The sequence below is a fragment of the Gopherus evgoodei genome, chromosome 10 (assembly GCF_007399415.2).
Source record: "Gopherus evgoodei ecotype Sinaloan lineage chromosome 10, rGopEvg1_v1.p, whole genome shotgun sequence".
NCBI lineage: Eukaryota > Metazoa > Chordata > Testudines > Testudinidae > Gopherus > Gopherus evgoodei.
In genome coordinates this window covers 4,476,589-4,490,590 of record NC_044331.1, presented here as the reverse complement: position 1 = coordinate 4,490,590, position 14,002 = coordinate 4,476,589, and the positions used below count along the sequence as shown (strand labels likewise).

Sequence of the window (14,002 nt, the reverse complement as noted above, 5' to 3'; positions counted from 1 at the left end):
GGGGGAGTCGGCACCATCAGCAGCTGCTGAATGTAGCCGTGCTGCCCTTAAAGTGAGGGGCGAGTAGTCAGCATGGAGAAGGTCTTACCAACTGGCTGTGGCTGAGTACAAAGCTGGGTGTAGATCTGATACCCAGCATTGAGCCGTGCCCTCCCCAGCAACTGCAGTGCTGAGTGCCCACCTTCCCGGCCTGGCTTAGTTCAAAACCACGCTCATACAGTGACACCTTCAGCAAAGGGGCTCCCCCACAGCATTGTAGGGGTGGTTTATTTCCTTGGCCTGGGCTGCTATTGCTGGAAGGGCCAGGAGAGATGGGAGTTCATTTGTTTTGCTTTCCATCAAATGCTAGGGAAGCTGGGGGCCAGGCCAGGCCCCCCGTGTGCTGCTGTGTCTCTTGCAGTCACCCAAGCCCTTCTCCTGCCCCGTTGGCTGCCTCTACCCCTAATCTGCTCTCGGGGGTGTTGTACTGGTCTCCACTGTCTTGAGGAGCGGCTGCGTCCCTGTGCCCTGTGGGAGGGGGCCAAGGAAGAGAGAGACAGGGCAGCTGCAGAGGAGGAGGACGAAAGAGGGCACAAGCTGAACTGAGGGCCTGGGCAGTGAGATGAGGGCAAGATGACAGGATGGAGAGATGCAAAGGGGGAACAAGGGGCAAATACTGTAGAGGGGCTTCCCTCTGCTTCCCTCCTACCACAGCGCTGGGCTGCTGCAGCACCACCGTCGTTTCACTAGCCAAGGAAGGGGGCGTAGAATGAGTCCCAAGGCTCAGACTTTCTGGGGCACCTAGCACAGGGGTGGCCAACCTGAGCCTGAGGAGGAGCCAGAATTGACCAGTGTACATTGGCAACGAACCACAGTAATACCTCAGCAGCCCCCTCTCCTACGCTCCCAGCGCCTCCCACCCACTGGCAGCAGGAGCGGCGCCAGGGTTTTTAGCGCCCTAGGCGGGGGTCCTTCCGCGCTCCCAGTCGTTGGCGGCAATTCTGCGGCGAGGGGGGGGGGGTCGTTCCACGCTCCTGGTCTTCAGGGCACTTCGGCGGCGGGTCCTGGAGTGAGTGAAGGACCCACCGCAGAATTGCTGCAGACGACCCAGAGCGCGGAAGGACGCCCTGCCACTGAATTGCCGCCGAGGGCAGCAAAATGCCTCCTCCCCAAATCCTGGTGCCCTAGGCAACCGCCTAGGTCACCTAAATGGAAGCGCCGGATCTGACTGGCAGCTCCGTATCCTCCCCGCAAGCAGCTGTTTTGTGGCATGCAGCAGGCTGGGGGAGGAGGGGAGGAGCAGGGGCATGGCAGGCTCAGGGGAAGGGGTGGTGTGGGGGCAGGGCCTGTGGCAGAGCAAGGGGCTGAGCAGTGAGCACCCCCCAGCACATTGGAAAGTTGGCGCCTGTAGCTCCAGCCCCAGAGTCAGTGCCTGTACAAGGAGCCGCCTATTAACTGCTGAAGTATGTGGCGCCGGAGCCACAGGTTGGCCACTCCCGAGTGGTGTGTGAGAGGGGGTTCCCAGTGCATTGAACGAGGGCTCAGGCTCCAAGCTAGACCCAGCCCTCCTGGCCCCTCTGCACAGCTGCCCTTGTGTAGAGTCTCTCCTCTGGTGCACTGACACCCGCCCCAGCCCCTCTGCAATGCAATTATGGATGTTGTGAGCCAGGGCTTGGCCCGCTGTGCCCATGAGCACCAATGAAGACCCGGTGACTACAGGGCGGGCCTGCCTGCCCCTCACTTTACTGCAGCTGGCTAGGTTTAGTGACGTCCTGGGGGCTTGTTGTAAATATCGCAGCATGGGGATGAATGCAGGGCACACGCGCTACTCCAGGCTGGGTGAAGGGCCTGCTGCTGCTGGGCTGGCGCTAACCCCTTTCGACCAGGGCTGGGGGGGGGCCAGTGCAGAAGCTGGTGGGTTACAGCACTGCCCCCCCCGACCCTCCCCCCGGGGCTCACACTAGCTAAGGGCCACCCAACCCAACCACTGCTATGCCCAAGGGGCTGTGTACAGCGTCGCCATGCATGTGATGCTCCAGCTGGCCATAGCGCACCAGGCTGTACTGGTCTTGAAGCAAGCCCACCTTGCAGTGCACCCAGGGGCTGGCTCCACTGCAAGTAAAAAACTACAGCTGGCCAGAGCCAGCGCTGCAGGCTTGCAGCCGAGGGCTGTTTATGTGATGTAGGTGATCAGGCCCTGCCTGGAGCCCAAGGCAGGGAGGGCCCAGAGCTCTGGTTGCTGTCTGAGTGAATGTACACTACAGTCAAAGAGTCCCTGAGTGCTAGGGGCTGGAGTAGACAAGCCCTAGCACTGGAGGGCCCCCCCCCGCCCACCTCTATGCAGGCCAGTGATGACACATAGCGAGAGCCCCTGTTAAAAGGGGGAAACCAGCTTCTTTACTCAGATTATGACGTTAGCCCTGGGGCAGGGGAGCAGTGCCGAGGGCGGTGAGGGGTGGGCATGGAGCCCTGGCCTAATTGTCTGTTAGTCAGTTGCAAACACTGTGCCACCCTCTGGCCACTTGGCTTGTTCTGCATGCTACCGATGCAGGTGAGGGCATTCAAAAAAGCCCCATGCCAGGAAGGTGGGTAGTGTGTGTGTGGGGGGGTGTGGATGTGATGTGGTGTTTCAGTCAGTCCAACTGCTCTGTTTGCAGAGGCATCAAAGGCCAGGGCAGGCTATGCCTCCCCAACCCGGGTTATGGCTCCCAACCATGCTCTGTCCTGGAGGGGGTGGGGGTGGGGCAACTCCTGCCCCCCCCCCCGCCCCACACCATCTCTCTTAGTTTCCTGAAGCTGGCGGGTGCTCAAGTCCAGCCAGTGGCCTGGTGCTCAGGGCTCAAGCCAGCGCCCAAGGCTGATCTAGCCAGGGCTGAGGTGGCGTGTGTGTTGGCCTGGGCTTTGGGCCCAGGGGCCTGGGACAGCCCAGTCTGGCCGGTGGTGGGGCGGGCAGGCAAGTTGGCTGATGGCCTGGGTTCAGGGCAGCTGGAGTGGCAGTGGAGAGGCTCCTGAGGGAGGGGGGGGAGTAGGGCCTCAGGAGGCAGGGGTTAGGCCGGGGTGGGGGGTGGGTGGGTCTAGTGTCTCCGAAGGGGTTTGTGTGTCACCATGCTTGGCATAAGGCTGGCCGCACAGACCAGGCGCAGGGCCATGTGACTATTGGCCTGACGCCAGACGCTATGGCATATCATGTGTGTGGCATATCATGCACACACATACACTGTTTTGTTTTTGTTTTTCCCCAAGGCCTGTGGTTCTTGTACAGCGGGGGGGGAGGGTGTCCCCAACGCAGTGCCTGTGGCTGTCATGGCACCCATTGGGGCATCTATGTGCACCTGTGTACTGGCTGGTGGATGAGCAGCCGCCGAAATGCCGCTGAAAAGTGACCTCATCAAACGGTGTTGCTGCTGAATGGCTGCTGATTTTTGGCTGCGACGCCTCTTGATGCTGCTGCTTTGTGGGGCATTTTGCCAGATGCTTGTCCACTGGCCATGGTCCTCGGTAGCGCCTGCCACCTGGACAAGGTTGGGGACTACTGTGTGATGCATGTTACTTTGCTTCATTAGTTCACAGAAACAGCGCCATCCTGTTATGTGGTGGGGAACAGTGGCTATGAGTGGTGCCTGACAGCGCCTACCTCTGGTTTGGTGTCACAACTAGCACCAGCATCATTCCCAGCTCCCGCTGGCTGGGAACAGGGCCGGCTCCAGGCAGCACATGCCTGGAGCAGCACATAATACAGGGCGGCATTCCGGCAATTCTTGAAGGGGGGCAGGGTTTTTTTTTTTGTTGCCTTGGGCGGGGGGGGAGGCAGCAAATGGTAGAACTGTTCATGGCCAGGAAGGGTGAACCAGGAGCTGCAAGCCGACATATCTGCGGATGCTCCAGGTAAACAAAGCGCCTCGTGGCCTGCCAGAAGCTTACCCTGAACAAGCCGCAAACCACGTTTGGGACCCACTGCCCCAGTCCCAAGGGCTTGGTTTTAGCAGTGGATAAAGTTCTTGTTTACAAAAGACACCACTGCAAGGCCCTGATTCCCCCCCCCCCGCCCCCCCGGCCTGGGTTGTAAACCCGCCAGGACTGCCTGTGGGCTAAGCTTCAATTAAATTGTGTGCGGAAACCTCCAGGAATCTGCCCAGCCAAGCGTGGCACCCCAGGCACGGGCCTGGCCATATTTACATCAAGTAGCAGGCCCAAAAGCCGACGTGTGTGAAGTGGCGCTGCCATGATTGTGCGACACAGGGCCTGGCCTGGCAGCGGGTTAGTACTGGTCTTCATGTGCATGAGGCTGGCGCTGCGGCCCAGGTGGAGCACAGTTGTTTATATGGTGTATATAACCGTGTGTTTATATGGTGTATATAACCGTGTGTTTATATAGTGACTGTGTAGGCCAGACAGGCTGGTTAGCCACCAGCGTGACGGCAGAATAACTTAGTTGCCACCTGGCAGCAGGTTTTTCTGAAACCCACTTGGCTTGTGCTGCTCGTGTCAGTGCCAAGTCAGCTGGTTGCTGCTGGCCCTGGTTTGCAGCTGGGTGTGGGGCAGGCCCTGGGTCAGAGGGCACCCCCCCCACCCCAGCTCCATGGGTGCACTGGGGCTGGAGCACCCATGGGAAAAAGTAGTGGACAAGGAGGCGTGAGGGTGGGGCCTTGGGGGCTGGGGTGGCGTGGGGGGGGCAAGGCCTTGGAGCGGAGCAGGGGTGGAGCCCCCACCCGGAGAGAAGCAAGTCGGTGCCCTTGCTCTGGCTGCACAGTGCTGTAACAGCATTGGGTGTGCAACGCTCGCTGGGTAGGGCCACAAAGGGGCCTCGAACGCAGGGCCGCACGGGGTGGGGCGTGGCCCAGGCTCCCTATGGCCTGCATGGGGCGAGGCAGGAGCCAAAGAATAGGATTCACACAAGCCAGCACCTGGCACCCCAGGCCTCACAGAAGTATGCCTAAGGCTGGGGTACAAGTGGTTCCCCCCGCCCCGGCCCTGTTCGCACTCGCACCCAAGATGTGGCTTCTCCATGTTCGAATCTCCACGCTGCCCTCTGTGGCACAGGGATTTCCCCCATTGAGTGCCCTAACCATGGCTATTTGCGGGGGGGGGGGTCTCTGCAGCTCCCCTGGTGAAGCTGTTCCCCTTTCCAGGCAATATGGAGCAGGCCTCGGGCCAGAGAGAGCAGGCGAATGGTGCTGTAGGCTGTGGTCAGAGTACTCTCTGGGGAGAAGCAGGTTCCGGGCCCTCAGCAGCTCGCAGGTCATTTGTTGGCTGGTGAGCCCTAGAAAGCATATGGGCCCCTCCTGGGGGGGTTGGTGGTGGCGGGGAGGCATCTGTTCCCTCCCTCAGGCACTGTGACCTGCCTCCGGAGAGCTCCAGCAGCAAAGGCGCCGCATGCACACTCAATGCAGGCGTCAAACTCTTGCAACATGCCAACTGGCTAAGGCCTGGCTGGGTTTCAGAAACACCAGCACAGTGTAGGGGATGCAGAAAGGCCTGCTAGGGCGGCCTGCCTTTCCTGGGAATGTGAGACCCTGCACACGTCCAGTTAGGCACTGGGGAGTCAGATGCAAAGTGGGCACAATAATCAGGCAGCAAGGAGGGGTCAGCTGTGCTTGAAAAGCCTGACAGCACCTCTTCGACGGACTGCTGCTTCCTAACACTGGGGTGCACCGGGCATTTGGCTTAGTTTGAAAGCTAACAGTGACCTTGGTATGCAGCAGCTTTAAATAACCATCTGCCATTGAGGAAGTGGATAAGGAAGAGTTATTTACTCCTTCACCTAACACAAGAAGCAAGGGTCACTCAGCGACATTAATAGGCAGCAGGTTTAAAATGAACAAAAGGAAGTATTTCTTCACACAATGCACAGTCAACCTGTGGAATGCATTGTCAGGCGATGTTGTGAAGGCCAAGACTATAACAGGGTTTAAAAAAGAACTAGATAAGTGCCTGGAGGATAGGTCCATCAATAACTATTAGCCAGGCTGGACAGGGATGTAACCATGCTCTGAAGTGTCCCTAGCCTCTGTTTGCCAAAAGCTGGGAATGGGTGACAGGGGATGGATCACTTGATGATTCCCTATTCTGTTCATTCCCTTTGAAGCATCTGGCATTGGCCACTGTCGGCAGACAGGACACTGGGCGACATGGACCATTGGTCTGACCCTGTCTGGCTGTTTTTAATGTTCTTAACCAAACAAAAAGACAAATAGAATTAAACAGACAAGAGGATGTCAGCCAAAGCAGCCCCCCCAGCACTTGGACTTGGTATATTTCATGTGAGTTCAGAGTGGAGGTTAGTCTGACCATTGTGCATGTGAAGTCCTTGCGGTGATGTCTCTAAACACGCCTCTGAATGCACCATCTCCCTCACAGATGATTAGTCGTTAATGTTTCAGAGCGATGTAGTAGCATATTGAACAGTGGCGCATGCGCCCAGAGTTGCTAGGTACTGCACATTAGCAACACAAAAATGGGCTAGAGCAAAGTGCTATAAAAATCAGCTCCAATGTCAAGCAGAGGCCAATGTTCTCTCAAAAGGTTTGGTAGTTTTGGCCCTCTAACAGTGACTGCTAAAGGATTAACATCCACAGATACAAATTTAGACTCCTTCCCTGGAGCCAGATTCTGGGAAGCCAGAGGGGTGTAAATCTGGCGTCAAAGGAATTAGCAAGAGGAACCTTATCAGGCTGAATAAATTCAGGTCAAAGAGATCCAATGGGTCTGATTCATTTCAGGCCTGACCATCCACCTCTCTCAGCTGGTGACAGTTTCGTTCGATACTATTGGAGATGAAGAGGGTAGTGGCGGAGCCAAAGCCCCTCCTTCTCAGTTGCAGGGGGCAGTTTTAAACAGCTATGGTGCTTTTTGGAAAGCTCACAGTTAGAGCTGAGCCCACAGCAAACTCCATGGGGCAGTTTGGAGCTGGCCCTACACCTTTTTGTCATGGGTCCGTTTAATCTTGGCCAACATTCCTAACCCTGTGGAAAACAGGCTGCCAGGGACCTATGCACTTGCCCTCCAGCCCATTCATGCCGCTCCAATAGCTTAAAAAGGCAGCAACAGCAGCAGAACTCCCCTGTTAGCAAAGGGGCTTTCTTGGCAAGCTGCACTGCTGGAACGGCATTGTGCTCCAGGTACTCTGAGCTGATACAACAGCCCCATGGGTGCCTCTGCAGCGAAGTATAGGTTAGAGCAGCATTAAGGCTGATCTAATGTATCCTGAGGACAATGCAAAAAACAACCAAGCCCTTTAGACTCCCCTTCTGTGTTCCTGCTCAAACAGCCCAGAGAATTGGGGCCTTGGCGTACAAAGGTTCTGAGTTGTTGCTGCATTCACTATGCTTGTCTCCACCACTGGTCTATGACCAGTAACTCATTCATTCCATGTGCTTCTGAGACACCTTGAGAACAAACAGTGCAGCGTGAAACCACATTCTATTTGCTAACATTGCAGGGACAACCTGATCCTTGCTGATTTCAGCAGCATCACGACAGAAGAAAACATGAAAAAATAAATAGTCAAAGCTGACCACTAAGACCATGTACACAAATCTTCAAATTGTATTTCCCAGCAGTTCAGTGTTACAAAGTAGAGCTGCACATTTCGAAGCATATTTACATACCCTGTGTACAAGCACATTGTTTGCATATTATACAGCAGTGGCAAGTTTTGGCAAAGCACGTCCATCAAATTGAAACTTGCTAACCATGTAAACTAGCACTTGCCAGCGGAACATTTCCTATATACAGGAGCAATGTGAACTTCAGATGCATCTCAGAACAAGGCACCGGCCAGACGCCTCGCAGTCCCGATGAAGATGGTCATGCTGATTTTGTTCTTTATGAGACTGGTGGAATACATGATAAAAGTTTTTATTTTTCCATTATTAGTATAGTACAAACAAGAACTGATCGGACAATCATTTTCTTTGGTTTTAAGGAACAGAATTAATACGAAGTTGCTACGTTTCATCCGTTTGGTTGTCAGTGGAAAGACCCCTACCCTACAGCAACATTGGGTATTCTATTTACACTGTCCCTTATTCACTGTTGGTCTTATTCTGTGCCCACCGCAGAAAGTGGCAAAGTGCCAGTTGACTTCAACGGTGCAAAATCAGGCCCCAGTGAATTTTGACCTTGAGGTTTTTCTATTTCATGTATATTGAAGTTCTTTAAAATATGGGGAAATGCTAATGATAAGCTAAAGTTTTGGATTTGAAAAAGAAAATCAATTTTCTCATCACCAACATCTGAAATGAACAAGCTACTGAACAATGTGTGGTGGTTGTTTGTTTTTTGTTGTTGGGTTTGGGGTTTTTGTTGTTGGTTTTGATGTTGGTCAAAGAGAGAGCTTGTGTGAGGATGAATTGATGACTTCGATGTTCTTTATGCAGCCTTCCATTTAAATACTTTCAACAAGATTATTTTGCAAGATTTCTGAAAATTGATTACTCATGAAAGGGGAAAAACAAAACTCTGTACAATGGCCAAGATTTTAGCTAATCCAGCTCAATAAGAAAATTTACTCTTGTGATGGGAAACATTTGCTACTCCCAATATAATATTGAAATAAAGGGACAACGTCAGGTCAAAAATCTCCATTCGGTTTTGTAAACCAGGCACCCCCATGCTAATTCACAAAGCCTAAAACTAACATAGCTAGTTCCATTCTTTGTTTAAAATCGCCAATGGAAACAAATGTAAATAAACAACTCCCTGAAGCAGTTGCCGCCCCATTACAGGCTTGGGCTCCTGCAGGAGAACATGCAAGTAAAATTGACTAGAAATAATGAAACTGACTAGACTTTCCCTTGCTCAAGCTGAGAAATGCAAAACTCAAGAAAAGCAGAAACAGAAAAAAGTCAATTAGATTTGTTTTTCAGTTTAAATAATCGAAAGTTTTAACACAACGATAAGGCCCAAAGGATCTGATCCTGCAACGTGTGTATGGATGGGCCCACAATGGGATACTCGTGCTGCAAGCATACGAATTTATTTTTTTTAACCTGACAGTGTCCCTTTAAAAGAAGGCTTCAATATAGTCATTCTGGAAAATATATTTATTGTCAAAATAAATAAAGGCAGAAATAGTATAATTATAGTTCCTCTTTCCACTCTATTCTAAAGGCATGTGAACAATTCAATCCAATACTAGATGATAATTGGTGAAAATGGTTTAGCACAGAATGGTAGTTGAAACTATGAATTTTTAAAAATACTGTTTTTTTAATCCTTAAAAATACGAAAACAGTTTTTAACAGACTTTATTACACATCGGGTGGACGTCTGCTTTCTTTCTTTTCAGTTGTAAAGTTAATATTAGCATAAATAATTATATTATGCAAAAGAAAAGACTTTTGTCAAACAGCACTGATCATCTCTGCATTACACAAAGTATATACAATTATAATACATGTCTGGATTCCTGTTGCACGCATACTCTTTGAAATTGCACAGTTTGTAGAAAACACTTCAAACTGGTTTTTTGATGTTTTTTGTGTTTAAACAGGTAAATATTTTCAGAATAAGTATATACAGCTGGACACTGAAGTTTTGCATTAAGGTGCTTTAATTTGCCATTAATTGTATTCAGTGCATTAAAAAGAAAGCAAATTAAAATCTCTGCATTAAACTCTCCACTCAGAACATGTAAAACACTTGGGGATCTGTGGTTTTGTATTGGCCTGAGCCAGCTCTGCTTTGCTTCACTGGAGAAATCTTATTTCCTCAGGCAAATCATGCACTTGGAGAATTCACATTTGGCATTTTACTGACACATCCACCTAGTTTGAATAATCCAGATGTTAACCTTTACTATGAGGTATCTCTGAAGTACTGTTTAGTAGCAGCAGCAGCAGCAAAAGTATGCTCTGCACAAGGTCTATCCCCTCCAACTCTTTTTGAACACTACATTTTGAACAGACATTACCCACAGTGCGTGAGGCCATTTAAATGAACAAACAATAAATGCAGGTTTACTGTTGCTACAGCTTAACAGTTGGGAACTAGACTTTCTATGTCTTTTAGCTAGAAAGTCTCTCAGATCCCATCCATAATGCCGATTAAGAAGTTGAAGAACAGGAGGTGCAATCAATCAGTGGGATTTTATACAACTCAGGCATGAAAATTAGGTACTGTAAATCTCCTGAGATTTCACCCTAATCTCACATCTCTCACAAGTAATCTGACTGGCTTGTTTTTTAGATCTGTAGCATGTCATTAAACTTGCAATCCCCAGCATGAAAATCATAATAAACCACCTCTATTCTGTTATTGCCCTTAGTTCTTTCTCTTTCTCTCTCTCTCAGATTTGCACAGCTGCCTGTGACTAGGCAGAACAGAGCTATTTAAAACCAGTTTGAAGTACCTTTTGATGCTTGTGCTCCCGTGGCATATAGCCAGCGAATAGGTTTTATTTAGATAATTTCACACAAAGGGGTGTATTCTCATCTCGATGCAAACGGAGTTCCACACCCACATCCTTCAGCATCAAGACAAACATATACTCCGTAAGCTGTAAATTAATAGGAACAGGATGATAGATAGATTAGCTTCACAGGCCCTCGCTGGGGAAGCCTCATTCTAATACTTTGGCATTCTGCTCCTGTTCTGTATCTCTCTTGCGACTGGCACTTTTAAAAAATCCAAGCTGTAGGAATTAAAGAAAAGACAAAAAAACAAAAAACAAAAAAACAACCCACCATTACTTCAGCTGCTTATGTTGAAGTGCGTTTCTTTTAAAGGGATATTGTCAGGCAGTGAAGGGCCCACATTTAATTTTTTTGACAATAACAAGGGTTTGGAAAATTTAATTTTGACAAAAATGGGTTTGACATTATAAAGAAAAATCCAGCAAAAAGCTTTTCAAATGGCCTGCATTTAAATTTCCTTGAAATTGCAGCACCTGCTGGTGTTTGAAAGGCAGGAAGTGAAACTGACTCATCTGTCCAAGGTGACCCAGCCAGAAGTATCAATGGCAAAGAGTAGAATCATAGAATCACCGGACTGGAAGGGACCTTGAGAGGTCATGTAGTCCCCTGCATTCATGGCAGAGAGTTTTTAGTTTTTCGTCATTTGGTTTTAGTGTGTTGATCGGTAAATGTGCTTTTTACAAAACATGGTGTGGAGCCCCAGCGTTTCTGTCCCTTTAGAACAGTGATATCCAGATCTCAGTAATTCAGGAGTGAAATTAATGATCCATATTACCCAAAAGAGCCACAGGAGTGTGAATTCACTGTTTCATTTACCATATACAGGAAAAGTTTTGTTATCTGGCATGTTGGGAGAATGAGTGGTGCCAGTTAATCAAATATTCTGGTTCACTGAGAATGATCTGGTTTTACCAATTTCAAAGAATTAGAATACAATCAAATGAATAAAGTATAAAATCCAGTGCAGTATGCAGGTAGTAGCACTGCACTGCAGAGGGCTTGGTTTCTTGAAGCACTTAGGTGTACACAGGTAAAGTTTTCTATACAGTAGGTTATTTCAAGACACTACATATCACTGTGGGCCACATGTGGCGTACACCCAGTTGACTGAAAATACACTTAACACGAAAACTGTACTGAACATAGTTTAATCTTTGATGATTTAGAAGGCACTTCAGGATCTTGCAGTGCCTCAGGGTCATTATTATTAACATCAATTATCATTGTAGTTGGAGAAGGTGTAGGAGATTGGGCTGAATCTGTAATGACCCTATGACACACCCTGGAAGTTGCTTTTGTGAATAAATCCTTGATATCAGCTTGCTTACGTGTCTTCTGCCTCTTTTGCATTGAAGTAGAGTGCAGAATGTGCAGTTACATAACCTCCTGGGCAGTACACCAGTCCTGGTTACTAGATAGAAGATTTGTATTGGAAGCTATCCGATTAGTGAAGTGTGGGATAATGCAGCTTTTACTGTATAGGTTATTCTCACAGCAAAATGACTGACCAAGTTGTCTACAATTGGTTAACAACAAGTAAAAGCTTCCTGATTGGTTAATAATTAAATCATGCAGTGTTTTAATATCCTGTGCAGCAAAGAGCCTCAGGAGACACATTAAAGAGCCATTTGTAGCTCCTGAGCCTCCATCTGAGTATCGCTGCTTTAGAGGGAGAAATTCTTGTGGGATTTCTCTGAAGCTTTAAAAAAAATGCATCTGTGTTTATTCACTGCTGCTGGGCAGCCTGGTGGAAAAGAAGCACCTCACATGTTCAAAGGTTTTCAGACAAAGCCATAATACTCGCTGTAGGTGCTCAGAGGGCAAGAGCTCCAGGATGTGGCATTGGGTGTCGATGTCTTTTCCTAGGTCGAGCCACAAACCCAAATTGCTGCTCTTTTGAAATGTTCACGTGAACTGTAAATGCCAGGGTCCCCTGTTCCAAACGGGGCAAATCCTGGTCCCATTACAGTCAACGGCAGTCTTGCCATAGACTTTTGGGAGCAGGGTTTTTGACAGACTCAGAACATTGGAGCAAAGACAGGGCAGTCTGGGCTGGATGTGCTCTGCCTGCCCCTACCCCCCGCTCCAGGTTGACAATGAGCAGCAAAACCTGCCTGCCCACACCCCGTCTGTTGAACCAGCAATCTTACCTGCCTGAGAAGGGGCCCTCTTGGGAAGTGCAATCTAGTCAGTCATGCCCTAGTTGTGGACAAAACTTGGTGTAGGTTTATCAAAGATTTGCTGGTAAGAGCAACTGCAAGGTACCGTGCAAGCTCTAAGAAGCCAAGGTTAAACCAATCCCTAAACACAGGCTCAGGAAGGGACTTCATCTCCAGGGCACATCAGGGACCTTGGGCCTTTGCCACCTTTCCCTGGAGTATCCCATGGGCATGCCAGGCGAGGGGACCTTCGTCTTCGCCATGGCCAGTGTCCGGCTGTACAATTCACTACGCCCGGGGGGATTTAATGGTCTGCCCAGCTGTGAGCAAAGCTGGCACTGACCTCCAGGGGGTTTTGGTCTCACTCCACTCCAATGCTGCTTTTTGCATTGCCAGTTTGATAATGTTGATCAGACCAAATCCCTGGCAGCCAGGGACCAGCCTCTCTGCTCCTCTCTCTTTACCCAGGACTGGCATTCTGCGTGACCCTGTCCCTCTAACATGCCCATTCAGCCTGCTCCCCTGGGGTGCTGCGTAGCCCTGCTCCCAGCCCCAGAAACTCAAGTGGGAGGTGAGGAACCCAATCTGGGCCTAGAGGTGAGTCTAAAGCTGGGCTGGGGAGTGGGCTGTTCTCTTCGCCTCCGCCACAAACAGGCAAGAAACGGGACAAGGAGAGTGTGGAGGGCACTGGGGGCTTCCTCATCTCCCTTCCAGGGCACTGGGCATCAAGCCTGACCATGAGCATTTCCAAGCCATCCAAGCAGCGTGGGTTGCAGGCTGGTTGAAAGTTTGGGGTCATATTGGGAACTCAAGTTGCAGCTGAGGCTTGTCCCTCCTGGAGGAATCCCTTGACTTCCAGCGGAGGGCATTTTAGTTTACAACACTGAGTCATCAAACCCAGGTGTGCTGTGCAGGGGGATGCACAGAGCCCGAGGGTGTGGGGTGGGGCTGGGTACTAGTTCTGGGGAGCAGGCAGAGGCTACAGCAACGTCACCAAAGGTCCATCATGTTGAAGGTCAGAGATCACAATGGTCCCTTCTGGCCTTAATATTGATGGGTCGATGACAAAGGAATAGTGACTGTGCAGGGAAATGGCGTCAGCTTGTCCTGACCGCGTGAGACATGTCTGCCCCGAGTGCTGGATGGAAAATGAGCTCTGCTGTGGGACCAGCCTTACCTTCCATAGAGCCAGGACAAGCAGCGCGAGCAGCAGGAGCCCTCCGAGCGTGCTGCCGAGGATGATCCAGATCGGGATCTTGGACTCTTCTTGCTTGGAGATTTCAAACGTTACCTGCAATAGGAAGCTGTGTGAGATGAATGTACTTGGGTTTGCAGAGTGCCTCCCCCTCTCCCCCAAGTGCTGCCCCCCTGCATGCCACTTTTAGGCCTTCTCTGCCTCTGGCATGTGCCCTGATTTCAGCCGGCAGAGTAGCTTCCTGGTGCCAGCCC

The 14,002-nt window shown here is 50.2% G+C and overlaps 1 protein-coding gene across 5 annotated transcripts in view; it reads right to left on the bottom strand.

The window, feature by feature from the left end:
• Positions 1 to 7,536: 7,536 nt before the first annotated feature.
• The window catches only part of ITGA11 (integrin subunit alpha 11), a 193,928-nt gene continuing 187,462 nt past the window's right edge, over positions 7,537 to 14,002 (bottom strand). For 2 of the 5 annotated variants that reach the window (XM_030578857.1, XM_030578854.1), the window contains exons 29-30: positions 13,731 to 13,844; positions 7,537 to 10,477 (exon numbers count right to left, since the gene is read on the bottom strand). In XM_030578857.1, the coding sequence (XP_030434717.1) occupies positions 10,376 to 10,477; positions 13,731 to 13,844 (216 nt within the window). In that variant the 3' untranslated portion in view covers positions 7,537 to 10,375. Of the gene's footprint in view, positions 10,613 to 12,544; positions 12,594 to 13,730; positions 13,845 to 14,002 lie in introns of all 5 variants that reach the window. The other 3 variants (XM_030578859.1, XM_030578858.1, XM_030578855.1) reach the window with 3 other exon arrangements.